The sequence below is a fragment of the Pyricularia pennisetigena genome (assembly GCF_004337985.1).
Source record: "Pyricularia pennisetigena strain Br36 chromosome Unknown Pyricularia_pennisetigena_Br36_Scf_12, whole genome shotgun sequence".
NCBI classification, from domain to species: Eukaryota; Fungi; Ascomycota; class Sordariomycetes; order Magnaporthales; family Pyriculariaceae; genus Pyricularia; species Pyricularia pennisetigena.
Genome location: NW_021940924.1, coordinates 21,632 through 49,422, shown reverse-complemented (window position 1 = coordinate 49,422; position 27,791 = coordinate 21,632). Strand labels below are relative to the sequence as shown.

General features: G+C 48.3%; 7 protein-coding genes across 8 annotated transcripts; 3 read left to right on the top strand and 4 right to left on the bottom strand.

Annotated features, from left to right (window-relative positions):
• Window positions 1–23: 23 nt before the first annotated feature.
• PpBr36_10912 (uncharacterized protein) lies at window positions 24–693 on the bottom strand (the record flags this gene model as incomplete). The annotated part of the gene is made up of 2 exons (XM_029898020.1): window positions 24–475; window positions 564–693. Coding segments are annotated over 2 exons (582 nt in total), but the record flags the coding sequence as incomplete, so codon positions are not given.
• A 1,469-nt stretch (window positions 694–2,162) lies between these two features.
• Window positions 2,163–2,603, bottom strand: PpBr36_10911 (uncharacterized protein; the record flags this gene model as incomplete). Its single annotated transcript, XM_029898019.1, has 1 exon — window positions 2,163–2,603. One exon carries the CDS (start codon window positions 2,601–2,603, stop codon window positions 2,163–2,165), a length of 441 nt encoding a protein of 146 aa, XP_029743574.1.
• Window positions 2,604–4,266: 1,663 nt separating this feature from the next.
• Window positions 4,267–6,689, bottom strand: PpBr36_10910 (uncharacterized protein; the record flags this gene model as incomplete). The annotated part of the gene is made up of 4 exons (XM_029898018.1): window positions 4,267–4,396; window positions 4,470–5,840; window positions 5,954–6,368; window positions 6,530–6,689. The coding sequence occupies 4 exons, from the start codon at window positions 6,687–6,689 to the stop codon at window positions 4,267–4,269; spliced, it is 2,076 nt and encodes a 691-aa protein (XP_029743575.1).
• Window positions 6,690–10,062: 3,373 nt separating this feature from the next.
• PpBr36_10909 (uncharacterized protein) lies at window positions 10,063–10,419 on the bottom strand (the record flags this gene model as incomplete). The annotated part of the gene is made up of 2 exons (XM_029898017.1): window positions 10,063–10,290; window positions 10,363–10,419. 2 exons carry the CDS (start codon window positions 10,417–10,419, stop codon window positions 10,063–10,065), a joined length of 285 nt encoding a protein of 94 aa, XP_029743658.1.
• Window positions 10,420–13,971: 3,552 nt separating this feature from the next.
• PpBr36_10908 (uncharacterized protein) lies at window positions 13,972–16,988 on the top strand (the record flags this gene model as incomplete). Its single annotated transcript, XM_029898016.1, has 2 exons — window positions 13,972–14,537; window positions 15,383–16,988. 2 exons carry the CDS (start codon window positions 13,972–13,974, stop codon window positions 16,986–16,988), a joined length of 2,172 nt encoding a protein of 723 aa, XP_029743657.1.
• A 2,446-nt stretch (window positions 16,989–19,434) lies between these two features.
• PpBr36_10907 (uncharacterized protein) lies at window positions 19,435–20,019 on the top strand (the record flags this gene model as incomplete). The annotated part of the gene is made up of 2 exons (XM_029898015.1): window positions 19,435–19,650; window positions 19,759–20,019. The coding sequence occupies 2 exons, from the start codon at window positions 19,435–19,437 to the stop codon at window positions 20,017–20,019; spliced, it is 477 nt and encodes a 158-aa protein (XP_029743594.1).
• A 5,603-nt stretch (window positions 20,020–25,622) lies between these two features.
• Window positions 25,623–25,989, top strand: PpBr36_10906 (uncharacterized protein; the record flags this gene model as incomplete). 2 transcript variants are annotated; one of them, XM_029898014.1, is made up of 1 exon in its annotated part: window positions 25,623–25,982. In XM_029898014.1, one exon carries the CDS (start codon window positions 25,623–25,625, stop codon window positions 25,980–25,982), a length of 360 nt encoding a protein of 119 aa, XP_029743652.1. The 2 variants fall into 2 exon arrangements, with proteins under 2 accessions (XP_029743652.1, XP_029743651.1); XM_029898013.1 differs by having other exon boundaries at window positions 25,719–25,989.
• Between the last annotated feature and the right edge of the window lie 1,802 nt (window positions 25,990–27,791).

Below are 27,791 nucleotides of genomic sequence, written 5' to 3'. Positions count from 1 at the left end.
AAAGGGATTCTGTGCACAGTTACCTGCAGTCTGCAAAGCAGTGCATAATCGACACTTTCTTTGAGCAGCTCCGAGCGACCGTTTTGTACACAGGACCATCCCCACAGATCCTGGTTATTACTGCTGTTTCGCTGATGCTGAAAGGAAACAGCGCTGGTGACCCAAAGAGCCATACCCAGACCGAATCCTCCGAGAGCTAGAATATTATGGTATATCCCAGTCTTTTCCGCCTTTTGGTGCCCTCCACGGCAGTAAGACCAGAAAGTCCAAACGCAAACCAGGACAGAAACACAGGAAACAGAAAGTATCAATATTTGTGGCCACGGGTTTGTTGTAGCAGACCAGGCAGATAATCCGTTCTGCCTCGGCAACGTCTTGGTCGCATTGAAGATTGTGAAAGTTGTGGATATCATGGCTATGATAATCAAACTGCAACTGAACCCAACTCCTCGCAGCCCAAATTTGGCAATACGCACTTTCGTTTTTACTTTCTAGCAACGAACAGGTCAATCATTAGCTTCGGATCTGGACTGCCGAGTTACAGCAATGTTGAATCCAAGCACGTACTAGATCCTTAGCCTGTAATTTATCTGTCGCAGCTTCTGCATCTTGCAAGAGCCTTTCTTCCCGGGGAAATGGTCTGCGCTCGTCATTAGATCCTGCTGCAGATCCTACATTCGTACAACTCGTCATTATATCTCGCTGCCGTCGGTCCCTATTGCCGTCGATTGAGATCAGGTTGGTAAAAAAAAGTATTTAATTACTGTTGTGCGAGTCGTAATCGCAAGCTCAAGAACCATTTTGACCAAGGGATATGCCTTAAGTTCACGCCCAGAAGTGGGGCTTAGTGAGTGGTCCAATTTCAGGACATACGTAACTTTTTGTATAGGGGTGCTACTTTTGGGGCGCTGCGGGATATTTACTCGTGGGTCAACTTTTCGACTTCAGGACTTCCTTCAGTCCTGATTAAAGTCAAATAAATCTGCAAAAGCCTAAATTTAGCTCTGGTGTACAGCCATGGCTGGTATCTTGATTCCCAATTTCTGGTTCGGAAATAGAACAAAGACCGACATGGTGGCCTACAAGTAGAAGGTGAAATGGGCTTCGCCAAATTTCGTAGTTAACATTTTTAGTAGTGGTGGTGTGGAGGCGTGACTCATGTGGCTTGGTAGATTCCGATTGCACCTGACAGGTTCCTTTGGAACAATTACAAACCGACCAAAGAACTGATGACGCACACTCACGTACACGCACAGCCAGATTTAGTGGGTAGGAGAGCTATGTATTGGTGTAGGTAGTGCTATCTGAGCTAGAACGCGTGTTGGAGCTTTTATCGTGCTCCTAACGCTGACTCAGCGCTTGTTGTCATGTGACGACAAGATCTATCTGATTATCTAATGCAACAACAAGTCTATCTAATTTTGTGGGAAATCGTTCCGGAAGTAGTGGGTGTGTCCCCATGGCCAAAGCGCCATGTGGACACGTGACGTGGGAGCCACACAAGTAACTCATTTTTAGTTCTTGACTTGCAGAAGAACACGGACATTGTTTGCTTTCCCCACCTTTTTGTGGCCTATGTCATCTACTCCGCACTTTTTCAGATCTTCCAGTCGCGGTGCCTGCTACTGGTCGAGACATGGGTTTACAGCTGCGACAATCGATGGCATCCTCCGCCTTTCCCTTGGGACTGTTGTCCAACACGCCTCTAAGGATCGTTGCCGGGATTTCAATGTCAACATCAATCTCCTCTTTCTCTCCTTCCTTCATACTGCTTCTAGTATGCTATAGAATTTGGCTGATCGGTTTGTACGGCGATTGCGTCGGTTTGATGGGTAATAAAACTCGTGTTTTCGGCAGCTGGGCTACATCCAGGATTTTGGGACGGCACCTTTCGTAAAATATCCATCATGCCATGCTTTGCTAGATGATTAGTGAAGAGGCGAACAGAATGTTCATGTTTAGCGTATAACGTAGCGACCATGTAGAACGCACCCACTAACGCGCCCCGTTGTCCTAGAAGTCGCTTGACCAGGTACGAATGGGTATACAGTGCTTGAGCCAGTCACTATTAATACTGTATGGGGCAAGAAATGAATTTCGATGTATGTTGTCGAGAGGAGGATGATTATGCTCAAACTGTTGCATCTTCGTATCTCCGATGATTATTTGCGAGCCTCCAGCCACCCCTTTGCGCAGTTTTTGCAGTACTTCCAAGCACTTGCTTCAATTGGAAGGCGCACAGAGCGGTCTCTAGTCTCGTATGCTTCTACTATCTTACTCTGCTTGTCCAATGTCTCCAAAGCATCAGCAAGCGCGATTTCCGTCTGTTTAAGCGCGGTTTCCATCTTTTTAAGCTCTCCTTTTAGCTCTACCACCTGTATAAAACTCCGGTCATACAGCCTCTCTAAGTTCGCCCAGAGAGCTTCGCTCGACGGACGACTAGAAGTCTGCTCGGGGTTTCGCTCGATACTTGAAGTTTGGCCTTGATGGTTTTCGTGTGTTGATAAAGTTGCAGCAAGGAGCTTGAACGTCAAGTCTTGAATAACGTTTGCCTTTATCTTCATCAGCACTGATTCAATATTGAGGACATAGGATCTCACCATGTTCTAGCTAAGCTTTCTTGATATTTGATCTGGAAGCCAGACGCGGGTATTCGGCCGCAATAACGAAAATAGTCTGATAAGAGGTTGAAGAGCAGACCACCGCTTTGGTCACGCTCGAAAGGTAATTCTTGGGAGGGGTCTGAGCATAGATTTATAGTCTTGTCCAGTTGCATTGGCAGGCAGTTGAATTGGTAGCCAAGAACAGGACCTCGCAAATGTATTTTCGTGTAGGACCACTTTTGGGACAAAGGTTATGTTTACAACCCAAAGATGTCAAACTCAAGTCCTATCTAAAAATCATAATACGAATATCCTGTAAGTGCAGCCTCTTCTAAGAGTTGACGTGGCTATTGTTTTCTCGAAATACCTAGAACAAGCGCTTTTATTGTCGTGTCGGGGTTGTTATGAATTCTGTCGATCTTAAAAGCTTTGGGTTGACTTTTTCGAGCAAACTTCGTTCTCTGATCGATCCAGCCAAGGAGAATGAGATCGAAAAAGAAGGCATTTCAATAGATCTTGCTCCGAGTTAATTGAATTTTAACGTTCTACTTCAAGAAATCACAATATTTGATCTTCCGTAACATGCAACATGTAGTGTGCCCTGATCTATCATTCGACGAAGAACAACTGACGTTAATCCTTTCGCCACCTATACGTTGTTGGATTAGCTGATCTTATGCACATCTCGACTACGCGTAGGCTACTAGACCATGCGCCTACATCAATAAAGAAGTAAGGCTCACATACGCTGCATCATCCCGAATCTCCTGATTGCAATGTACCAAAGTTTTGTTGGCTTGTTGAATAGTACCACAATTAACTCATTAATGTATAGACTGAGAGAGGCCATGCAGCCTCTCAGGGGTGCTGCCGCTTGTGTAGCGGGATCGCCCACTGCCAAGACTGTTAACCAGTTAATAGGAGGGTGGTGGGCCTCCCACATTGCAATTTCTCGGACGGGTAACCAATCGCAGGCTCCCAAGATACCTGGCAGAGAAGATCGTTTCCTTCCTAGCATACTGCTGCGTTTTGTTGGTCGAAACCAATCAGAATATCGGCTGAAATTTATCAAAAACTCGGATGCGCATGGCCCCTCCCCATCTATGGGATGCGTGATATGTCTCATGTTTTTTCCCTCGACGTGCCGGATGTCAGCAAGGGCACGGTTCAGGCATTTTTTAAAGACGTTGAACACGAGGCGGCGGTTTACAAACGTCTGCAACCCATCCAAGGTACATATGTGCCCGTCCTCCATTGATTCAGCTGGTGCCTAACAAACGAAGATGGAGGCCAGACACAGCAGAATCCATCAGGTCGATAGGCCAGTCAGATGACCGAGGTCTTTTCAGGTCTAAGGTTTGTAGAAACTGTGATTGCGCTTCTGTGGTTGTAGGAATTTACAATTCTTCCTAGACTCTGCGTTACGTCGGTAGCATTCCCTGTTTGTCAGGCCAGCGCGTTTCGCCCAATTGAGCCCCCGACCTTCTTTGGTCATAGCATTTTGAAACTTCTCAAGTGAGATTTAGGATATGCTGGTCTTAGGCTGATGTCCTCGTCTCAAGCTTCCCCAAAATGGTGTTATTTGAGGGTAGTCTGCCAACGATGCGCTTGCTCTGTTTCAATCCATGTAAACCATGACTAACAGAACTTCCACATTTCGAGCTCATGCAAGGCTGAACCATTGTCCAAACACATTGTTAGGATCACAACGCTTCTTCAGCTCCTGGAGGCGGGGTAGGCTGGAGCCATAGATGGCGGCCAGGTCTTCATCACCATGAGCAAAGTTGATGTAACTACAGCAAAAGGGGCTTTTGTGAGCTTCTATCATTTCGAAACTGGAAGGGAAAAAATGAAGAGAACACTTACGCAGGGTTGTGTTTGCCGCCGGCGGGACTGCCCCAAATATCACGCACTTTGGAAGCAAAGTCAAGGGCTTGGCCATCGAGGGCTGCGTCCTTGTACCAAGGAATGACAACGGCCTGACCGAAGGAGTTAAAGCGCAGCTCATCATGAACGGCGGTAGCAGTGCGACCAACGGACTGAGCCTTGGTAAGGTTGTAACGCTCAACAAGGACAGCCGAGTTCTGGGCACCGGGCAGCTTCTGGAAGCTGTCGTACAAGTCCCAGACGGCGGGCCAGGACAAGGCCTTCATGTTGGGGAGGGCAGTGGTGAAGGCGGGCTTCCGGTCGCCACGGGCACAGAAGAAGTCGTTGGGGGCGTTCCAGGCGGTGTACGGGGCGACGTGGGAGCTCTGGGTGAGCGGGGAAAGGGCATAGAGGGGTGCAAACGCCTTGCGGCCAGCCTCCTCGCTGCCACCGCGGAGGAAGCCAGTGACCATGATGGCCGAGTTGGAGAGAATGAAGAAGACGACCTGCTTGGGCAGGAGGGGTAGGTCTTCCACGGCCTGCGCAATCTCGGCGACCCTGGAACCATCAAATGTCAGAGTCATGAGCCAGGCGTTGCGGTTGGCGGTGGGGACGGCCTTGTAGGTGGCGTGGGTGACGATGCCGAAGTTGGGGCCAGCGCCGCGCATAGCCCACCAAAGATCCGGGTTAGAAGACGGGCTGACATTGATCGCCTCCCCGGCGGCGGTGATCACCCGGAGGGACAGCATGTTGTCGACGGCCATGCCCAGCTCGCCGATGAGGTTGCCATAGCCGCCACCGAGGCCGGCGCCGAGTGCGCCGACGCAATTACAATTGCCAGTCTGGACGAGCACCCCGGCCGCATCAGCAGCGGCGACCACATCGGATATGATGGCGCCGCCGCCGACGCGGGCAGTCTGCTTGTCTGCACTGACGACGACCTGATTCAGGCCCGCGAGGTTGAGGATGACGCCAGGGGTCTTGAAGTTGAGCGAAGCCCAGCCATTGCCGCCGCTCTGAGGGAGCAAGGGGACCTTGTTCTTGCTGCAGTACTTGACCACCGCTTTGATGTCGTTTTCGCACGTGGCGTTGACGACAACAACCGGCACGGGCGCGTCGAACTCACTCCATCGCTGGCGCACAGACACGCCCACGGTGGAGTACATGACGAGGCGCTCCAAGTCGGTGGCGACAGCGCGATAACCAAGTTCAACTGCCGCAGATGTTACCACTGTGATGAGCTGCAGGCCAGCCAGAAGGCGCTGCAGGTTCAAGACCGCCATTGCGCAGTCAGGATTTTCGCGCGGGTGGAAAAGAGTGTATGAGGTCGGGATGGAACGAGCATCGGTTGGTGGCCAAGGTACAGAGGTGCTTTAGACAGAGGTGCTCCGGTGGTTGCGCTTATGTACGGTCCTTGAGAGGCACGGACTGTGTTGTTGGAACCCCCTGGAATGGACACGGTTCTTGACAGGCCGCGAACTGACCAATGATTATTGTGGAGACCCGTTAATACCTTTGACGGGGGACCCTTGAACGATCCAGCCCGGCTGGCGTCTCGTTGGACGCTGTTCATCAAAAGGTACAGCGTCTGCCTTGCCACCGACTGCAAGTTAAAGGGGTTCGGCAGCGTCTGTTTANGGTAAAGGACAAGAATGGACGACTTGACCAGGCCGAGGCCGAGAATCGATAGCATATTCATGGCAAACTTAGACTGCGCAGCGGATCGATAAGTCGGTAATGTATTCGACAATGCGAGCAAAGGAAAAGGGGATGAAACGAAGGATAAACAACGGAATCGAGCTGAACGAACATCTTCAAAGAATACTAGACCCGGATCGTTCATGTCGGCTGTTCCATCGGGAAGTAGTGGCTGGTGAGCACCCAAGTGCCCACGAAAGGCTGCTGCGGGGGGAATCAGTGTCGTCCAAATTTAGATAAACGTTCGGGCGCGATCTGCTCACCTGCCAACTGCAAAGAAGAGCAACAGATGGAAAGGATCTGCACATTTCATATTTAGCAAGAAAACACAAGAGCCACCTATGCGCATCTAATCAAGAGACGTACGAGTGCTCCTCCAGCGAGGTAGTCATCCAACATAAAGCGGCTGATCAGTAGCCTTGCCCATACTCGGAGTCCGTAGAATGTCATGGGAAATATCATGAATACAACCGCCAGAGCGATCACCTGCTCCTTGGAGTATTCCGTAGACATGGAGACCATGGTGTCGACAGAGCAGGTCTTGGGGGACCTGGAATACGGGAAGAAAATTACAAACTGACGTGTCAGTGCACGTTTATAGAATTAAGGGGGGATTTAGTAGAAGTAGGTCAACTAGAAAAGTTTGCTCAACGTTGGACAGCACGATGGTATTTCGACCATGACCTGGGAGCTTTGTGTATGACGCAGATGCCAAACCACCTTGTGAAGATATATCGTCTTATTTATTGGGCGACGGCTACGTCGGGGAGCCTTGAAGATAAGAGGATGAAACCCCCGCGTCATAGCAGCGACAGTGAAATAAAAGTATCCAGGTAGGGAGATATCCCGCCTCGGACCTTTGCTCATATCAATATATTAGGTTGACGTAATGACAATGCTTTTGTGATAGGGCAGGCTGCCTAATTTCAGTGGTGACAGGAAGCTCCCCACTTGCGAAGTCACCTTGAAATTTCAATTCAAACCGGGTAGGGATTCTAACATCGCAAGGGGTTTTTTTGGTTTTTTTTTCACTGCGAGAACTGCCTGGACCCCTTTCGAAAGCACCCTGGACTCCCTAAACTTTATGCCGCTTGGGGGCTAGATTTCATAAAGGCCAATGTGAAAGACCCGTCACAAAATTCACCCCTGACCAGCATCAACTTTACACCCAATCCTTCGTCATGGGCCCGTAACTCGCAACCAACTTTGATCGCGTAAGCAGGTGGATCAGATGGACAGCGACCTGTCGGGGGTAGGATATTATGGCAGCGAGCAAGTATCCTTGCAACTTGTAATCAAGATATCCATGCACTGTAGCTCCGTTGTTCATGACTTCCCCAGTCTACATCCTTGGGGCCAGAAAAAAGGGTCCAGAAATGCGGACGAGAAAAGTAGAGTGGCGTAAACGAACTCTGAGTGCTTACTTAAGGCGGGAGATCTTTTTCTCGTGGAGATCCCGGCCTCAGAAGCACCTTAGCCGGGTTCCGATGTCGAGTTGGTGCTGTCAATGCGCCAATAATCCCTGAAGAGAATCATGACGCCCGAAACATATATACCGACGAGGATGTTAGCCTTAGGCTGAGTCCTGACCAGCACCGACTTGAAGATGAAGCCACAGCGTACAGATCACTTGCAGGCGGTATTGTTATCCCTTTTCTTCAATTGGGTTGCCCTCAGCAGGAGGGTAGCCTTATTGTCACCACCAGGCTTGGACCAAGTCTTGAAGAACCTTTCGGTTTTTGCAATGGTCTGTTTTCACTTAAGTCGATCTTGCTCATTGCCGATCAGGTAATCTCTTGCCTGGAGCTTATACATAGAAGATCACTCATCCACAGGGATGTCGAACCTGACAACTCGGCAAAGACACCGCCAACTATGGAGCCAAGCAGTAGACCGATAGCGAAGCCGATGCCGATCAGTGCCTGGCCACGGGAGGCTTCGAGGGGTACGGAGAAAGTATAGTTATAGATCGTAATACTAGTTATGCAAGATCAAGGTTAGCAATACTGTTTTTTGTAAAGGAAATAGCTTGTAGAGAACAGAAATACCCTTGATACAATCCAGCACCCCCAATTCCAATAATCGCCCTCCGGAGCACAACGAGATCCATATTTGTCGCGGCTCCCGCCACGGCAGTACCCGCCATCCAGATGCGAGCGTAGATGTAAACGTGCCACCTAGCATCGCCAAACATGTACAGCCTGCGGCAAAGCGGCACGGCGCAGGAGTTGACAGCCGTGTAGCCGATGGCGATCCAGTTCAGCAGCTCGATTTTACCAAAGTCGGCCACGATGGGAACCTGAATGTTGGCAAGGTTGCTGACGTCGTAGCCGAGCAGCATGGCACTGATGAAATTTAGCAGTTGCACCAGCGGCCATTTGTACACAGACCAGGTTTTTCTGACCAAAGGGACTGGGCCTGCAAGTGCGGGTATCGGATTAGTTGCCTGTAGAGCTCCTATGGAAGACATTGCTTCTATCTTTGCTGCAGTGGAAGGTGATTGTGTATATGGAGAGAATATGCTCAAGGTTGCTAGATAAGTAATAGAATATAAAACACCATGAGCAATGTCTAAGGGGCTCAGACAATCAGGCAAGCACCATGAGCCTATCTTCCAAGCAGCCAGGTAAGAAAAAGGACTATGTATACCAACAATCCGTTACAGTACGTCAGCACATTTGAGAGATAACTCTTAGAATCCCAATCTAGGGAGCGAACACACGCCTTTTCAGTCACCCTTTTCAACCTCGAATGCCGCTTAGCTGTTTTCCTATTTTGAGAGCGCGGGAAAGATTGAACACAACTCTCGCATCTTTTAGATAAAGTCTACAGATGGCCAAGCAATTAAAACAGTATGTCCAAAAACAATTCACTGTTAATTTGGACTTGCATTGATATAGTGGTCAAGTTCTGGGATGCCCAAAAGAAGTTAGGATTCCAGCGAAAGTAACCATAGAGAGACCGAAATTAGGCCAGGGCCTGCCCAGTTTTGGACATCCCGATTCTGGTTGGGGCAACTTTAACCAAAGCCCCAAAGATGGGCCGTGGCGACTCCGCGATAGGCTCAGACAACGGTCACCCTCCACTTATTTGAGTGTAGCTGAAGACAAACTCAGCACGGAGTTTTCACACTCGATACAAATCTCACAGCTGAGATTTGGCACTTGAGATTTTGTGGGGCCACATTTTTCATTTAGTCTCAGGAATCTCCTGCTTTTGGACCCGGGGCACTGTGAAGTTTTATTGGTCTATTGTTTTGTATTGACGCCAATCACGATTGTTTCTACAGTATTTTCGCTATAAAACTCTAAATATCAAGTCGGTAAACGTTTTTTCGCTACATATTACGTGCTGCTCTTAAGCTGAGGACTGGACCAGCTGACCAATTGACCATTGGCATGCCAATACCACCTCCCTGCCCCAGCATCATATTTACGCCGATATCCGTCTGGATGCGACAGCCTCATGCTGTTTAGACTGCAATGTGTTCACCGGAGCCGCCCAGACAAATACTTAAACTCGGCATTCATTCCCCGATTTTAATATTTGAACGACGACTTAGCTGGCCAACGACACGCATCCATCCACACCAAATCAATGTATCCAGCGCTTTCCTTATCGTAATGCTGACCCCGTGAGTGAGCGCGGAGTAACCCATGTGTCAATCAAACAGTCTTAACTTCTGATGTCTTCTCGAGTGGTCGCGTGAAACTGAAAAATCATGAGGTGTTGGGAGTCATAGACAAAATCATGCGGGCAGTCGTACTTGTAGGCGTATCTTAAGAGTACCAAAATCTGTTAGTCACCGAGAACGCTCCGCAATCGTGATGTATAATTACCCTCTCATCTCTTGCCCTAGCCTTTTGGTGACTGTTCCCATAGTCTTGGCCCCGGACTATTCGTCCTTCTGAATGACACACCATGGCTTCAGCTCACCCGCGCACAAGGAGTACTCATGACTCTCGACCATCAACGAAACACAATGGTCGATGGTCTTGGAATCAGTGGTAGCCCCTGGTGGTCCTGATTGCGAATACGTCGAGCCCGTCTCAAGCCTGACGACATGGAAAAGACAATTGAAAGTCTCGGGTAACATCTGCTTCTTGTTCGATGAGTTCATGAACTGCGTTCGTGCTGAATGTAAGTCGCTTCATACAATCTTCTGCTAGATTTTGAAAATGAGTCTTGCTTTTACTTCAGGGAACTCTTGTACCCATTCTTTCTTGGAAATCTTCGGGTCCTTTCCAGGCATTCTAAAAATGAAGCGCTGGGCAGATCCTCTGCAAGAAGATCCCCGATAGAAATGAGCATTTCGGATTTGTTCCTTTGCTTTTAAGGCCTGTTTAGACCAACTCTAAAGACCCTTTCCAGCCACCTCGCTGATTTTGCGGGAGGACCAAAATTTGTGCGTTTCGGTCCTAGAAAGCGCACCGTCATCCGGTTGTGCAACCGAAACGATAAACTACGTCAGCGGCAAATAAGGCAGCAGTCACCAAAGATCTTTGTCTGTCGGGCGTCACAGGTTAGGCAGAGCCGACGGCAACTTGCATGGCAATGCGTTGCAAATGTGTCAAATACAGCTGGAGCGATAAAGCTGCGACTGCCCGTTCGCTGAGACTGCATTGTTCGTCAACAAGGGTGGTGTGCAATCATTTACAATACTGTGGCATTGAGGTAGAAAATGATCCAGCCCGGTGTGAGATATGAACTATTCATCCTAAACCCATAGTCACCCGTCGTCAGTCCATCCAAGATCCTCTTCAGGGGCAGCAATCATGGCAACCCCGGCTGCCTCTGCCACAGATGAAGCTGCTTTTCGAGGGATGATGGCGATTGCCTGGGCTGCAGCGTCGACAGTGGTTTCTCCGGCTTTCTCGCCTATTTCTCTTAGTAGCACAAGCTAATTACCTTGTCATCTTACGGACCTGGCTGACCCCTCGGCCTGTTGGTTTTCATCTATGCCAGCCATCATATTCGTATTCCAACTTGCAGATTGCTCTGTAGAAGGTCTCTCACATTCTGTACCGCCTTTTCGGCTTGATCAAACTGAGTATGGTGGCTGACGTCCCCAGTTAAAAAGTACTTGGCAGATATTAGGTTATTTAGGCCCGCAGCCGTTTTCTAAGGATATAACATCCGCTTCACCTAGCACCAGTGCTAGGGTCACAAACCTAGCATGGCGTACGGATTGTACCAGATAACAAGAACTCGTAGCGTTGTACCAAAATAACGAGACCCAAACTTTGACGTCCTTGCCAATATGTTTTTCTTTTCGCGGCTCCGACCCTGGTCTGTACTTCAATCCCATATCTCCCTTACTGTACTCTCGCGTTCGACAGCTGTCTATGCTTGATGTGTCGATTTGATGATATGATTAGAATATATGGACGCAAGACTAGTTGAAAAGCAACTGCCAAATCTAGCTCTACATTATTTCGGTTGCCTTGCTCGAGTTCAGGGGGCCGCTCATCGCCTCAGAATACGAAATGAGCCAATCAAAGCCCTTGTTTCTAGTGACAAGCGCATTGTGCCCCACCCTGGGGTCAGCCTTCCCATCCGGAAAAAGTCATGGTAAGGCCAACACAGGCACCGGAAACATAAAACTGGATTCCTAACCAAATCCCATGTCATGGCTTTGATTCTGATTCATTTCATGGGTCCCATCCGAATTAGAACAGATGTCACAGATTCTATTGGCTACCTGCATTATCAAAATTGTAATTTGGGTCATGGAGCCGCTCAGACCAGATTAGGTCGTTGGTGCCTTTGCTTGGCGTGGTTCGCCAACACGACTGTGCAAGGATTGGATTCCTTTGAAAGGTATCGTTCGTTGCATATTAGCCCAGTGTCCAAAGGTAACAAGCGGCAATACCCCCGGGGAGTACACCCGCCGTTCCCGTCATTGGTGCCCATGTTCGCTGTTTGACAGAAAATTGACAGAAAATCAATCAAAAGCAGGGACAGGTGGTGGCACAAAATTAAAAGCACAAAGCCAGGGCCAAACACAGGGGTTTGGGAAGGGGCAGTGAGCAAAACTAGGCCGATCACACCGAAAAAACTCACCATCCCCAATCTTCGTTACTTACAATTCAAATTATTAACAGATGTTAAAGTCACGAATCCGAGTTGAAGGTCTAAGTCTGTATATCACTAATAATTAAACCCTATTTCAGTTAAGGCCTTGGAGTCGCTCGGAACACAAGTCCATACAGATACCGTAAGCAACGACCTTCGTATTCTTGCCGCCATTTATCCCAACTCATGAACATCCGCAGCATCTTTGCGGCTGAAGTCGGGTACCAAAGAGGACCAAGCACCGCTTTTTCTCAGACCGTAAGATTTCAATGTTTATGCGATCCCCCTTCCTCGTCCTTGTTTCCTGCGGGGCTTATCTTCGCTTGGCCGTCGTTCGTGTCTCGACCAGATCTGTTGGTCGTCCTACCTCTCATGGCTTCGTACTCCTTCAATTTGGCTTGTAATATATCTTCCTTGCTAAACGGCTCAGGGGTTGTAAATCTACTGGAGTGTCCCCCTTGTATTTGTTGTTCGTTCTGCTGCGATGGAAGACCGCTCATCTTCGTTTCGAGTTTGGAAAATAGATATTTTAAATAGAGTGAACACGGGTGATAACGTAAAAAACTCAACAGGCACGGGTATCAATGTATATAAATCTTAAATTCTTTCACTACTATCAATGTTTCGAAGCGCGAAACAAATAGCTTTTATACTTAACACAGCCCATATACCTTGGTAGCTAAGGTTGAGGTTAATATGCGCAAGCTGTCGTTTGGCACAGTTGTAATTCGCGGGAGGGATTTTGGGGTAGCATGTACTGGGTGGGGTCGAAATAAGGTCCTGATAAACTTGAACCGGACCCGTTCCTATTGGTAACCGACCCTAAACGGCCCGCTTCAGCGCCGGGAGGAGGTTCGTGTTTGATGAATGTGTTGAATCCCAATTACGGTGAGTCTGAACCCCAATACAAATCGGCATCACACTCGGCTTCGTCATTGGTTATATCATCCTCCCATCCACCATGGCTGGGCCCTGTGATTGGCCACTTGTTCAGTGCCAAGCGCTGCATGCTGCGTGTCTTTGTAGCCAAAGTTTAAGCGAAGATANCCGCTTCAGCGCCGGGAGGAGGTTCGTGTTTGATGAATGTGTTGAATCCCAATTACGGTGAGTCTGAACCCCAATACAAATCGGCATAACACTCGTCTTCGTCATTGGTTATATCATCCTCCCATCCACCATGGCTGGGCTCTGTGATTGGCCACTTGTTCAGTGCCAAGCGCTGCATGCTGCGTGTCTTTGTAGCCAAAGTTTAAGCGAAGATACTGTGACTGAATGCAGGCCGCACAATGACCAATTACGGCTGCAGAAAGGGCGTTGTTGAACCCCTTTGCCGCTTGAGTAGAGGAGCCTGGTTTCCCCCGCCTATCATTGCAGATCGGCTAGGCCCCGTAACGTGCCAGGGGCTTACGAGCGCGGATAAGTGTTGGGTGCATTCTCCCCAAGCTGCTACAGGTACTTGGGCCCCCAAATCAATCGGTTTTCTCCACTAACCCCAAGGAACTTAGCGTTAATGTACTGGTCAGTCAAAAAGCGGGTCAAATCAATAGTAACGAAAAAAAAGTTCAAGCGGGACAAAACTGACCAGTACTTTTAAATGAAGTAACTCCGTCGTGAGTTTGCAATCAATCACCGTTCGATTTCAGTCCCACGAAAAATAGCTGCCACGCCAGTTCCAGGCTCCAGAGGAACAAAATTAGGACATCCATTTTTGGCATCATTTGCCGCCACTATGATTGATGAACTGGATGTAGACGACATCCTTGATAATGTGGACCTTTTAGCTCCTCATCAAACTACGGAAATACAAAAATTCCTTAAAGCACCTGATCTTGAGTCGTTCAAGAAAATCCGGAACGATTTACTTCGGACGCAAGATGCCCTCGATAACAAATTCATCTGCTGGAATGCGGCATTTCTCAAGGCACTTACTGAGGATCAGAGAAATGCAAATCCATCGAAAGAATTCGACGAGAGAGTTGCAGAGAAGAAGAATCGTCAAAATGAACTGCAGAAAAGCATTATCACCGTCAGTAAGCAGTGGGGTAAGGAAATCGTCAAGCACTACCACTGGATTTCAGAAGGAGAACATTACTGCAACAAACTTCGTACGATAGCAGTGAGGATCCCAAAGTGGTCAGAGGCTGTGGAAATTCTCAATCAATCACTTGTCGAAAGGGTTGCCGGTCATGCGAGGGACAAGCGAATAAAGAATGTGGAAGGTGCCAATTCGATTCGACTCTGGGATTTGAAGCGTATCACTCAGACAATTCGTGGGACAAACGTGCCACCTACCAGGTAAGGCCCAGCGGCAACAACGATATCGTCAACCAGCCGACAACTAACCTACTTAGAGTCCAACCAAACGAATTGCCCGATGGTTACGGCCGTGACCGATTCGGGCTGATTGTCGAAGCCGAGTTTGCGACAAAATCGCAATTTGCGTCACTTCAGGGCTCAGCACACTCAGCACGGGCAATTCCTGCCAGTTGCGACAATGATGAATCAATTTCGACCGCTCCGTTGTTAGGAAGCCCCGGCGAATCGATAAACTCGTCGCAACTGGCCCCCTCTCCCTTGCGATCCGCATTGCCCGAAACATCAACTGTCATTGGACTGCCTTCGATAACCCCATCAATTCTATCTAACAAAAACGTTATTAACCCTTCTGAGCTGTTGCCAACATCCCCAAGCCTAACAGCTATTGAAACCCCTCCGAGTTTGCCAGTTGTATTCGGCTCAGAAAAAATATCGCCATCACAACCATTTGCAGCAAGCGAGCGAAACTATCCTTACGACGCGCACTGTTTATCGCCAAGATTATCTAGTGTTAGCTCAAAATGGCTAAGCAGCCTCAACGTATCCCCCATAGAAACGCCGTCACCGGCTGCAACTGTTGCCTTCGACTCCTCGGTCGACAAGATTGAGGTTACGACCAATTCAACGCGATCACCGTCGTCAGCTCTCCCGACACTGCCCCCCCTATCGCCAAATTCGTTGTTCCACCACGAAGCAAACCAAAGCCTGACGGCAACCTCGAATTGCCGCATTGATGGCGCTGTCAACCGCACCGTGGCTCCCTATTTGTCTGCGAAGCCCAAATGTTTGAAAAAATCATCTGAAATCGCTAAAAAGCGACCTAGGTTCATCTCGCACGATCTGTCACCGAAGAAGCAGAAAGGGAGCGTTTGTGCTGGTGGTCATTATGCCACTGCCTTGATTACACCACTAAAAACACCGGTGGCTTCGAAGCCCCACAGGCTGAGCACATTACCAGACTCTATATCTCTCCTCGATCCAGGGACACGACTCAACGACAAAATCGTTAACGAATATATGTACCATCTTGCGCAGCGCTACGGTTTTTGCTTTGTCAATAGCTTTTTGCTCAAGCGGTTTGACACTGAGCAAAAGTGGAAAGCAGAAACTGGTGATCCTTTAAAGTCGGATCTTGTCTTGATGCCTGTCCATGACAAGAGCAGCGAGCATTGGTACCTCCTGGCCATGTTTAAGTGCACGGACAGCACCAAATCGGACGCCAGCAGTCGAATTGTATGGTTTCTCGATTCACTCGGGCCTTCGCAATCGCAGGAAAAAATGCACGAGTGCACTTTCGCAAGCTGGCTCAAATACCTCAATACCTGTGGCAACAACGCACCGGTGGAAAAAAGACGCGTCCAGGTTCCTAAACAAACCAATGCAGTCGACTGTGGAGTCTACGTCCTAGCATTCGCTCAAGAGATCGCCAAAAACGCCAAAACATCCGCGCTGGACGATGGCAGTTTTAACTGGCATTTCGACATGACCGAATTCCGCAAAACCATAGCGAAAACTATCGTCAACAATCCTGCTGCTATAACTAAGACGAATGGGAAAGACGACGACGCGTTTGTAGTCGATGCTAAGAGCACCATTCCGCCCTTTAATTGTGCCCTGTCGCCTTGGCAGTCCATTTGTACGCAGCCGGCCAAGAAATCAAGAGGGTTTGATGGAAGTTCCATTTCATTAGCAAACAGCTCGCCCCCAATACCGTATACAGGTGGCTCCGACACCAGCGAGTATCAGTCCGAACCATCAGCTTACTTCACAACAGTTTTACGAACTAGCGATTCTGTCCAGGAAGCTTCATATTCGAATACCAGCACGCTCAACCAGCCAAGAAGGGACACTGCCCAGGCGTCTGCATTTACTGGGTCGGTAAATGACAAAAACACCCCCTCTGTTGATGGCTGGGCTCCAGTGTTTAAGAGGCATAATTTCATGCCAGTGGTTGACGAATCATGCCACCCGATCAATATGGAGGATATATCAATCATTCATAAAGATGGGTTTTTACACTGGGAGGACGATTATGCCGCTCTAGGGGCCGCTCAGTTGGAAGAGACGAACCTGTGGACCAAGGCGGGAATCAATATCCTGCGAGCCATTTTGACAAATAGGCGGTTGCAAAATATCCTGAATCTTTGGTTCGGCAAAAATGGTCCGCATACAATCCTACATTGCTTCTGGTGGAGTAATGGCGCAACAGAAGGCCAACCCATATTCTTCCAGCAACATGGATATCAGGTCCAGCAGTATTTGGGCGTACATATACTGCCCAAGACAACACTTGTCGAGTACTTTTCCGGATCTCATACCAAGGAGTGGCCGGTCACAGACATGCTAGAAAACCTCGGATTATGGTTCAAAAACTCGGAAGAGTCACTTCAAGGGTACAGCACCAGTAGCCCCGTATCAAATGGATTGTAAGTCATCTTGCGCGTGTATTTTATTTGCAGTTCTCAGACTTGGTAGCCAACTTGCTCCTTCAGTACAGTTTTCGATCCCAGGATCAATCATCGATTCGTATGCAATCCTGATGTCAATCTCGAATTTCGTCGTGGCATCGCCATTGTGTTTGGAACGCCAGAAGTGGAAAAATGGTGGGCACCGTTGCAGGTAACAGATCCGCTTCTCAGGAAAATGTTGGTGGGGATGGAGGAGGACGATATCGGCTGGAATCTGGAAAAAGACCTTTGTCAGACTGAATGTACCATATAAGGAGCAGTGATAACTTAAATATTCGCTGTCGATGAACTTACTGTTAGGAGGTTGACTTTACTTTCCCACAACCTGGGCATTTGGTGCCATCCAACCCGTCACCATAATAATTTGGGCAAGGTGCCATTTTTGATCGATAGTGGAACGTATGATGAATTATTCACAACAGGTCAAGGTAAAATTGAATGTGGCGAAACAAGTTGTCTTCCGAGGGGTAATGTACTGCTATTTAAGAATGTCAGAGTGTTACGCTTGTAACCTGTTAAAGGATATAAATCCCTCAGCGGGTAAAACTGGGAGGAGCATGTGATGCAAGGCACATGTCTGGTGTTTAGTTTTGGGCATCCACACTACTACCCAAGGACGTCACCGCTAATTCGAGAAAAGTCTGACAATAACTTTTGAGCCTACCGGGTTACTTAGGTATGTTTTATATACTTAAATTAAATAAAACAGGCCCACAAATTTCACGGCTAAACGGGGGGATGGAAAGGGCTTCTGTGGCGCGGATTGTAGGTACAACTGGGGAAATTGCTCTTTCTAGAGCCGGATAAATACCAAGCTGAATCTAAAGTATTAAGGGGTATGGTGTGAGTATTGGGGGAGGGGGTTAAGGTGTGGAGGGGTAAGAAATGGAGGGGTAAGAAATGGAGGGGTAAGAAATGGAGGGGTAAGGGCCTTCCCACTCGTACAAAAAAAGTAATTACGACTGCCACGGAAGTCGATCAACGGATGTCTTGAGCTGCTCGGGCTGCAGCATCGGGGATTTTTTCGCCATCGTTTCGGCCATGATTTTGGCGCCATTAATTACCTTGCTTGGAAGCCAGCCTCGTTGAACCCGAGTATAAACGGCAAATGGCATTATTAAGCGTCTGAGGGGGAGATAGAGCGCTTGGTAAGGACAGGAATGGCTTGCTCATGTTTATTTTCGCGCTAGGACAGCGATTATTTTGAGACACTTTCGGGGTCAGTGTATTATTGCATGCTACCATGGACACCAAGGAATGCATTTAGGTCACGAAATGCGGTGGTAGTGGTGGTAGTGGCGCTGGCGTTCATGGTAGCCAGTTTTGTCGGTGCACTTGTACACTAATATATGGCCGAGAAAAAGTGCTGTAGACTGAATTCTGGATTTGAGGGGTTGGCGATTGTTCGACCTAGAACGTGGTTTGAACCATGGATGAGGATGAGGGTCTCAGGGGAGGCATCTTAGTGGTTGGAGAAAAGCAAGGATCCGTGGACCCCACACGGCTCATGGTTAGAAAGTTTGGCGGTGGCAACACTGCAGTTTGCCAATGAGTCCTCGACCGGCTCTCAAGCTTGTCTTTAACAAGGTCAAGTGGTCAACAATGCTCTCTTGGACAATGTGCGCATGGCTACTTGAGGGTGGCCTGGTCGACTGCATAACCGGTTCCAAGACATTATTAACATACACACCAAATAGTGGGCAGCATATGCAGCTTATCAGACGAACAGAATTGCTCAGTTATGCGGGAGGCCCTCCATTTTGTCGTATGGAGCAAAAGCGCAATCCGATTCGCGGACTGGGGCGGCAAATGGCAGGGTCGACGTTGCATGATGGCAACTGGACTTTTGGGGGCCCGGACAAGGATCTGGGTCGTTGCTTCTGCCCAATGATGCCCCGAACTGTCTCAATACGAAAATTTTTCTAAAATGACTGGCCATGGCTATCCCGCCTACCAGGCCCACAATTTCAGGAGGGGGCTGCCGGCTTTTAGTGTATTGCATTTGGGCTTCGGCCCATATACCTACGCATTAACCAAAGATCCCGCACTCAGAAATGAGCTAGCTCTGCTTTTCTATCGGATGCAAAAGCCCTGTAGAATGAATCACTTTGGGTTGACCCAACAAAAACCACCGATAACGGAAGGTGCGAAGGTTGGATCCGTTGCTGTTGGTCCGAGAGGCGATGGCGGGTCACTGCGACGCCTGCATTTGCGACCGAAGGGCAGAGAATTGAGCCCATAAACCAATAGCGAATAGCAGCTGTCGCAAGAATCCATCGTGTAAGGCGGACTATATTTTCTGGCCAGGGGCAGAAAAGCCGCTAAAGCCGTGACGGAAATAGCATGCTGTTACCTGCCTTTCGTCTTCCATTAGCTTCTCCCAAATTTGCAAAGCTAGCAATCAAAATATGATCGCCATGCTTAGCAGAGATTTCGGGGAACAGGACCGGTACGAAAAGACGGCCAACGCGATAGCTACAACGTGGCTTATATCTTTCGAACAGATTGCGCGTGACGCACCATTGGCAGCATCCTACCTTCGGAACATCGCGTATTTTGCGGAAAAGGATATTCCGATATCGCTGCTGCCTGATGGGCGAGAAGATTGGGACAAAATCGAAGCTGTAAGCCTTTTGAAAGGGTATGCGTTTGTACTGGATCGTGGAACAGTAGATCGATTCGACATTCATCGGCTTGTGCATGTTGCGATGCGGAACTGGATCCAAATGCAGGGCGATCAAGGTGAGCAAGTGACAAAGGTAGTGTGCCAGCTTTCGGAGAGGTTTCCGTGGCCAACGCATGAAAACCGAGACGTATGGGCTTCTTATCTACCGCATGCGCAAACGGTGTTGGAATTCCGGGGTCATTGTATAGAGAAGGAAACATTGGGGCTGCTCCAAAATAATGTTGCAGAGGTATATACATTGCTTGGGCAGTACGAGGAGGCAGAGCAGATCTATCACCGGATACAAGAGTTTAATTTCAGTGGGTAACAATTCCACTAGGTGGAATGCATGATTAGAGCTGCGACAATATACAAGTTGGATCAAGCCGAGAAGGGAACAGCAAGTGCTCGTAGGAATGTAATTCGGTAAGGTCACAAATTTTCACTTAGTGAGAGATCGCGCTATGGTTGCACGTGTTTGTTGTTAGTCTTCAGCTACTAATTTACTCGTCTGAATGGTACTACGTTGTGGCTTTGTCCCCACAACTTGCTTAGCGCGCGCTCATATTTAAATTTTCGCATGTAGTTATCTCGTGCATTGAAAACTCAAACGCGCTTCCTTTTAATGCGCCGAAGTGTCAAGCGCCGTAGCTCGTCCACCGCGGCTCTTCAGATCCACATGTCGCTAGAGGCATAACTATGCTAGTGTACTCAGCCAGGGCATTCACTAATAGATCAAAAATTCGGATGCGCCAAGACAGACCCTGCTTGGAACCTATTGGGAACCAAACTCGTCCAAAAGCCCCTGAACGCCCATCGTCATTTTCGTCCCATGCTCCTGCTTTATTCACTTTGCATTAGACGCCGGCCACTCTGGGATGCAAAGCTAGGAAGTCCACACTAAATTACCTAAGCATCCACGGCAACGGTCCAAACGGCTTTTCGGAAAGGCGGGGCTGATAGTCCATAGCGGCTAGAAAAGCACCGGACATGGAAGCAATCACTGTGGTCGAGCTGGGTAGACCCAGCGGAACCATGCTCCGTAGGCGGAGGGTGGCCCTGTAATCATGGGTCACACTCCATGTTTTTGTACGGTACGAGTGTGGAGTTCTATGAATGGGGCGTACAAGAAGACCCCTGCACTGGGCAAAAGTGGTGTAAAATTATCTCAGCACGCGCCGTCNAAAATAGAATCGTGATCGTCGTAACCGCTCATAATACAAACTTCGCCGCTAGAGCAGGCCGAAAACCAATGTTGCCGTTCTAAATGACCCAATAGCGATTCGTTGCAAATCTCGGCCCCGCAAAGGCAGGTCACACATTGATGACCCACAGAAACATGGACTGACAGCTCGTGTATGTTATTTTCGGGGCAAGAACTGCAACGTCTCATCAGATGTGTCGCGCCCAAATGCTCTTGCATCCGGTCCAAGCTAGGGTAGAGTGTTGAACAAAAGGGGCACTTTGCCCATCCATGTGTGCGCTCCAGGTGCCTGGTGTACGCCCCTTTCGTAACAGCTTTGCAGCAAATTTGGCATTCGTCAAGGTCATTGACAGTAAGATGGCTCAGATATTCTTGTCGTGAGAATTCGGCCTCGCAATGTGTGCAACAGTAATTGTTGTGGGTTTGCCGATGTCGTCGCAGGTCTTCTTTATGCACAATAGCCTGACATTCATCGCAAAGAGCTAATGACTCGTGGATCTGTAGCTTTGAGGGGGATATGAATGTGATTTCGTTCGTTCTGTCCTTTCTTTCCACAAAAACTGTCCGGGGGAAAATGCTGAATTTCTTTGCATTTTCCGTAAATTGCGATCCCATTTGCGATAGATCAAGCAGTAAGTTTTTGGCGTTGGTCACTTGTTCGAAAGTGAGCCATTTTGGCTTGTTGGACGTGCTCTCGCTACGAGAATCTCCATGAGTTATCGAAGATACCACTCGGAAGGCGCTTTGGATCTGGTCTTTTGAGTAAATTCCATACTCCAAACCAAGAGTGTCGAAAGGGCTAATGTGCTGCTCCATGGTGGCATGTGCACGAAATGGAAAGAACGAATGGTCCACCTACGGCAACTACGGGTAGGGATAGACAAAACAGACAGTCAGCGTAAAATAAGAAGATGCCACACCTGTTGTAGTCCGTGCTCAGGAATTGTGGAAAGGAGGGGCCCGTTTTTTGCTGGGATGATGTAAGTCGACAGAGCTGCCTGCCATTCAAGGTGGAGGCGTTAGTCGAGGCAGCGAATCTAGTGAGTACCCACCCACCCTAGTTGCCTAGCTTGTTATCGAGCAACCACGAAGCGAACCAACAAGCCACAAGGACAAGAAACCCCACCATATTACTGATCGCCAATCCTCGCAATAAAGGATTTAAAAATGGCCTGGTCCGTATCTACCCTCCCCCATTCTGCTGATCTTCACCGCTTTTTAATTTGCTGCACGGAACAACGCATCCGGCCCGGACGACCAACGTAGCATTCCGAGAAGCCCATAGGCAACCAGCTACAGGTAAGTGGGAGCAAAGCACTCGAACCCCTTGCTCCTCAATATTGGTTTTTTGTGGCTCGAGCTGCAAAGATTCCTACCTGTTAGGGTCTAGCTTAGTCCTAACCTAAAAAAGACACCGCCAGTGTGATGATGGGATCGATGCGTTCTGATATACATCTTTCTATGGGAGGTGAAGGCCAATAGGAATGAGCCCGTCACAAAAAGTACCCCTCAGAAAAGTCAGCATTAACTTCACCCCAAAGTGCGGGTAAAAAACAGAATTGGAATTTGAGCCTGCCATATGCACCTGTTGCTGCCNGTGGTTGACGAATCATGCCACCCGATCAATATGGAGGATATATCAATCATTCATAAAGATGGGTTTTTACACTGGGAGGACGATTATGCCGCTCTAGGGGCCGCTCAGTTGGAAGAGACGAACCTGTGGACCAAGGCGGGAATCAATATCCTGCGAGCCATTTTGACAAATAGGCGGTTGCAAAATATCCTGAATCTTTGGTTCGGCAAAAATGGTCCGCATACAATCCTACATTGCTTCTGGTGGAGTAATGGCGCAACAGAAGGCCAACCCATATTCTTCCAGCAACATGGATATCAGGTCCAGCAGTATTTGGGCGTACATATACTGCCCAAGACAACACTTGTCGAGTACTTTTCCGGATCTCATACCAAGGAGTGGCCGGTCACAGACATGCTAGAAAACCTCGGATTATGGTTCAAAAACTCGGAAGAGTCACTTCAAGGGTACAGCACCAGTAGCCCCGTATCAAATGGATTGTAAGTCATCTTGCGCGTGTATTTTATTTGCAGTTCTCAGACTTGGTAGCCAACTTGCTCCTTCAGTACAGTTTTCGATCCCAGGATCAATCATCGATTCGTATGCAATCCTGATGTCAATCTCGAATTTCGTCGTGGCATCGCCATTGTGTTTGGAACGCCAGAAGTGGAAAAATGGTGGGCACCGTTGCAGGTAACAGATCCGCTTCTCAGGAAAATGTTGGTGGGGATGGAGGAGGACGATATCGGCTGGAATCTGGAAAAAGACCTTTGTCAGACTGAATGTACCATATAAGGAGCAGTGATAACTTAAATATTCGCTGTCGATGAACTTACTGTTAGGAGGTTGACTTTACTTTCCCACAACCTGGGCATTTGGTGCCATCCAACCCGTCACCATGACAATTTGGGCAAGGTGCCATCTTTGATCGATAGTGGAACGTATGATGAATTATTCACAACAGGTCAAGGTAAAATTGAATGTGGCGAAACAAGTTGTCTTCCGAGGGGTAATGTACTGCTATTTAAGAATGTCAGAGTGTTACGCTTGTAACCTGTTAAAGGATTGAGTATTGGGGGAGGGGGTTAAGGTGTGGAGGGGTAAGAAATGGAGGGGTAAGAAATGGAGGGGTAAGGGCCTTCCCACTCGTACAAAAAAAGTAATTACGACTGCCACGGAAGTCGATCAACGGATGTCTTGAGCTGCTCGGGCTGCAGCATCGGGGATTTTTTCGCCATCGTTTCGGCCATGATTTTGGCGCCATTAATTACCTTGCTTGGAAGCCAGCCTCGTTGAACCCGAGTATAAACGGCAAATGGCATTATTAAGCGTCTGAGGGGGAGATAGAGCGCTTGGTGAGGACAGGAATGGCTTGCTCATGTTTATTTTCGCGCTAGGACAGCGATTATTTTGAGACACTTTCGGGGTCAGTGTATTATTGCACGCTACCATGGACACCAAGGAATGCATTTAGGTCACGAAATGCGCATCTAGCCATTCGGTTAGCACTTCATCCCTATTTCATGACTCGCGAGAAGTCTCACCCGAGTTTTGTCACCCTCACCCAACTCAGCCCCACATGCCGACTGATGCAAACCAAGTTCCTCCGATCATGATATCTACCCCGCATACTTCGGCAAAACATAAGTATGCATTCCCAGGCACGAAACCAAATATAGATGCCCTTTCCATTAAGCAACACATATTCAAAACCTTCCGTTATACTGGGAGGGTATAATATTGATCAGGGTTAAGTATTTACAATGATCACACTTACATAGTCCATATATGGACACGCTTATTACCATGTGAACAGATTCAAATCTAGGATTGCTTAGCAGGAATCAAACTTTAGCCTTTAAGCTTAATTGAGACGATACAGGTGCAGGTGGCAAACATATTAGGACGGGGGTTTTTCTTTGGTGCTGTAAACTGTTGTGGGCATGGCTAACACAATAACCAAAAGTTAACCGAGCAATTGAAACCCATAAACATATTCCCCCTTTAACAAACACCCAAAGCGGACTGGAGCATACAGTTTGGAGCAAATGTGTCTTCCGCCTTCAATGCAGACATTCAATCTGTAGAATATGGGGGATAAATCAATGAAAGACTACAGAACCCTGTGTCACGCGCGCCAAACGCGTCTACACAGTCGATTATGAAAACCAACAATAACACAAGTTCGGCATATGGTATAGGCAGCCCTTCCGCACCCCAGACCACTCCGATTTGCTGCCTCGAATACATTACTGCTCTGTTACCTCCCATCGCTTCACTCTCACAAATGGCGAAGGGTAAAAGCGAAACCACGATGCCTAAGCCACCCCATGCACCAAAAAGGCTTTGTCAACCAAGACTCGATGATTTTCCACTTCTCTCATTTGTACATTTCTCCGTTCCCTTGGTCAATCACGGGCTATCGGCCGTGGCTACTTTGGTTGTGAATTATATGATCGCGACTGGAATAACAAAATAACTATTTACAAGACCACATAAATCTATATTCTGCTTGAAGTCACATGACCATGCACATGATTTGACCCCTCGCACGCTACGAACCAAACAGTACAAAATTATTTGCCTGCGCCTTGACTGGGGCGATTAACGCACCGTGCGTCGCGTGGAAACTGAGTCGCCGCTGGGGTCTGGTGGGTGTAAGAACCGGCCTGTGATGGTCCGCACAACATGCTAAGCCTCGTTTCTGCGAAACAGCCAGCCAAGGATGCCCTTGTTTTCTGTTTGGGATGGGCTGCTGGGGTCACTGCCTGTGGTGTGGTTGGTTGGTTGGTTGGTTGGCCATGAGAAATTGGCTGAAGTTCGCCACCGCTTCCTGCGGATTTCCTTTGTGAGAAGCTGGGCTTTATACGTCAATTATATACCGCATAACCTTGCCTTTGGCTCTCCGCAGGCTAGTCGGCTACCTTCTTTTTGCGGACTGCACGGGCGAACCAATGAGTTGCGGCCCAAATGCATGCAGTCTCTGGGCAAACAGAGCCGATAAAACATTCCATACCGTAAAGTGACTTTGACTCATCTATCGTAGTCAGCGGGCGGTTCAGCGTTACCCAGCAAACATGAGGCGTTTTGGGTAAGTTTTGGGGACTCGTGTTTTTTCTTCTCCTTTCCCCACGCTGACATTTGTTCTTTGATGCATTTTAGTCAATGGAGCAACCTGATTACCCTTGCTGCGGTCTACAGGAACCAGCACCTCTCACATTTTATCAATACTGATGAACTCAAAGACCTTTTCGATAAGGTGATACAGTTCCTGAGGCTGGTCTCGCATCGATCAAGCGCTCTCGAGGTTGACGGGAAAATCCTCAGTAGTCTGAGGGACTCTCTTTTTCCCAAAGGAGTTTCCCGAGACGCACCCGACCATCAGCCCAAACACGCCCCACAATTCAATGGCCCAGTCCGTCTTCCATCCCTGTCGATGAGTTCTGCACAGAATTCCAATCGGTCCTCCATTGGGAAACATATACCTTGGCAGCTATTCTTCAGATCGTGAAGGGTAAAAGAATCATCCTCTGTCTGGCCCTTGTGTTTACTAAAATCCTGAAGCGCCTCAATTGTGTCGTTAGGGTTAGGGTTTTAATTCGCGTATATTATTTTCCTAAGCTAAAATTGCTAGGTTTATTATTACAAACGTAGAAACGTTAATAATAAATAAAAATAAAAACAAAATACTGAAATAAAAACCTAAAAAGAAAAAAGAGAAAAATTGCAATAGTAATAAAAGGGCTGTAAACAAATAAAACAAATAACAAAACAAATAACAAAACAAATAACAAAACAAATAACAAAACAAATAACAAAACAAATAACAAAACAAATAACAAAACAAATAATAAAATTAATAGTAACGCAAATAGCAAATCAAATAGTACAGCAAATAACACAACAAATGGCAAAACAAATAATAAAATCAAACGTTAAATTCGACGTGGTATATTCTTTGCAATTGAGGCGGCCGCAAAGGTACGGGAACGTAATAACGTTATAGGCCGCAACGGGGCCCATTGGTTTTTGCAACTGTTTATAAGCCTGTGCGGTCGATTTTTCCATAAGGCCCCCGGCACTTATAATTAACGGGTGGAAAAAAGGCTTTAAAAACGTATATAAACGATTTTTGGCGTTGGCGGCCTCCGTTAACGTATTGTTGGCGTTATCCCTGGCGGAATCTTTATTAATTGCAACGATTTGTACGTCGTAATAATATCTCGAATTTCCGTTAATAACGGAAAAATCAGCCCTTTTACGGTTGGCTGTGCGGGGTGCGGAGCGAATAGGGGTTGTAATAAGGCTTCCGGACCCGTTAAGGTTAATCACCCCACTGCCCCGACCCCACCTGCGCAGTCCTTTTCCCTGTCCAACCCCGCACGCCCCACGCAAGTTGTTGACCTGAAATCCTAGACGCACTTGGATATATCACTTTATCGTATACGATTCCTCTTCTCATCTCTCTAAGATGCCACTGCATCGGCCGCCCTCGGTCTTAGTCAGGCAGACAAAAAAGACTACGTTTCTGAGAGTGACTGGAAGAAGTCCAAGCAGAAGCGACAGTCCCAAATGCAGTCAGCAATGTTGTAAGACCAAGGCCGCGAACTCCCCCCCAGCATAATTCCTCTCCCAGGTCTCCGCTGAACGATGTTCGCCAAAGGCAAGCGTCCCCTCCTTCTCCATGGGACGACGCCAACTCAGACGGGCTCAGCCGGCACGCGCCGACCACTTGACACTCAGCGTGCCAGCCTTGGAAGCATCCCCACATGGATTATTACACCGCTCAGTTCAGGTGCAAGTCCAAGCATCCTCCACCATTCATGGGTCAGACCCACCTTTGTTAGCGATTCACACCCAAACACACCAATAAGCTTAACAGCTGAAGAATTTTCGCCCTCCGGGCGCCGGTCGTCATGGCCTCACCAGAGGTCTCAAACCGCCGCGCGCGCCCGCAGAGCACGCCGCAGGCTTTTCCGCAGGGCCAGGCCGAGTCGGAACACGTGTCTTTCGATACGCGCACCGCTAACGCGCCTGAGCCGGCCGGCCGCGGAAGGTACTCCAGCCTCCCGGCCCTGGCCATCAAAACACTGCAACAGGAGCTGGAAAACGTGGAAACAGTCGGCAGCTGGCTCGAAGAGGTCTTTGCAGCCAAGCTCGAAAGCTTACAGGCCCCGGAGGACGCCGCGCTTAGGAGAATTGTTCTCGAACTTGACGATGTGATCAGCGGCTGGTTCCTCAGTCGCACCCTCCCTGAAAAAGAGCGTTCGCGCTCCCCGTCGCGTTCGCCGACCAGTTCCAGCGAAAGGCGCAGCATTTT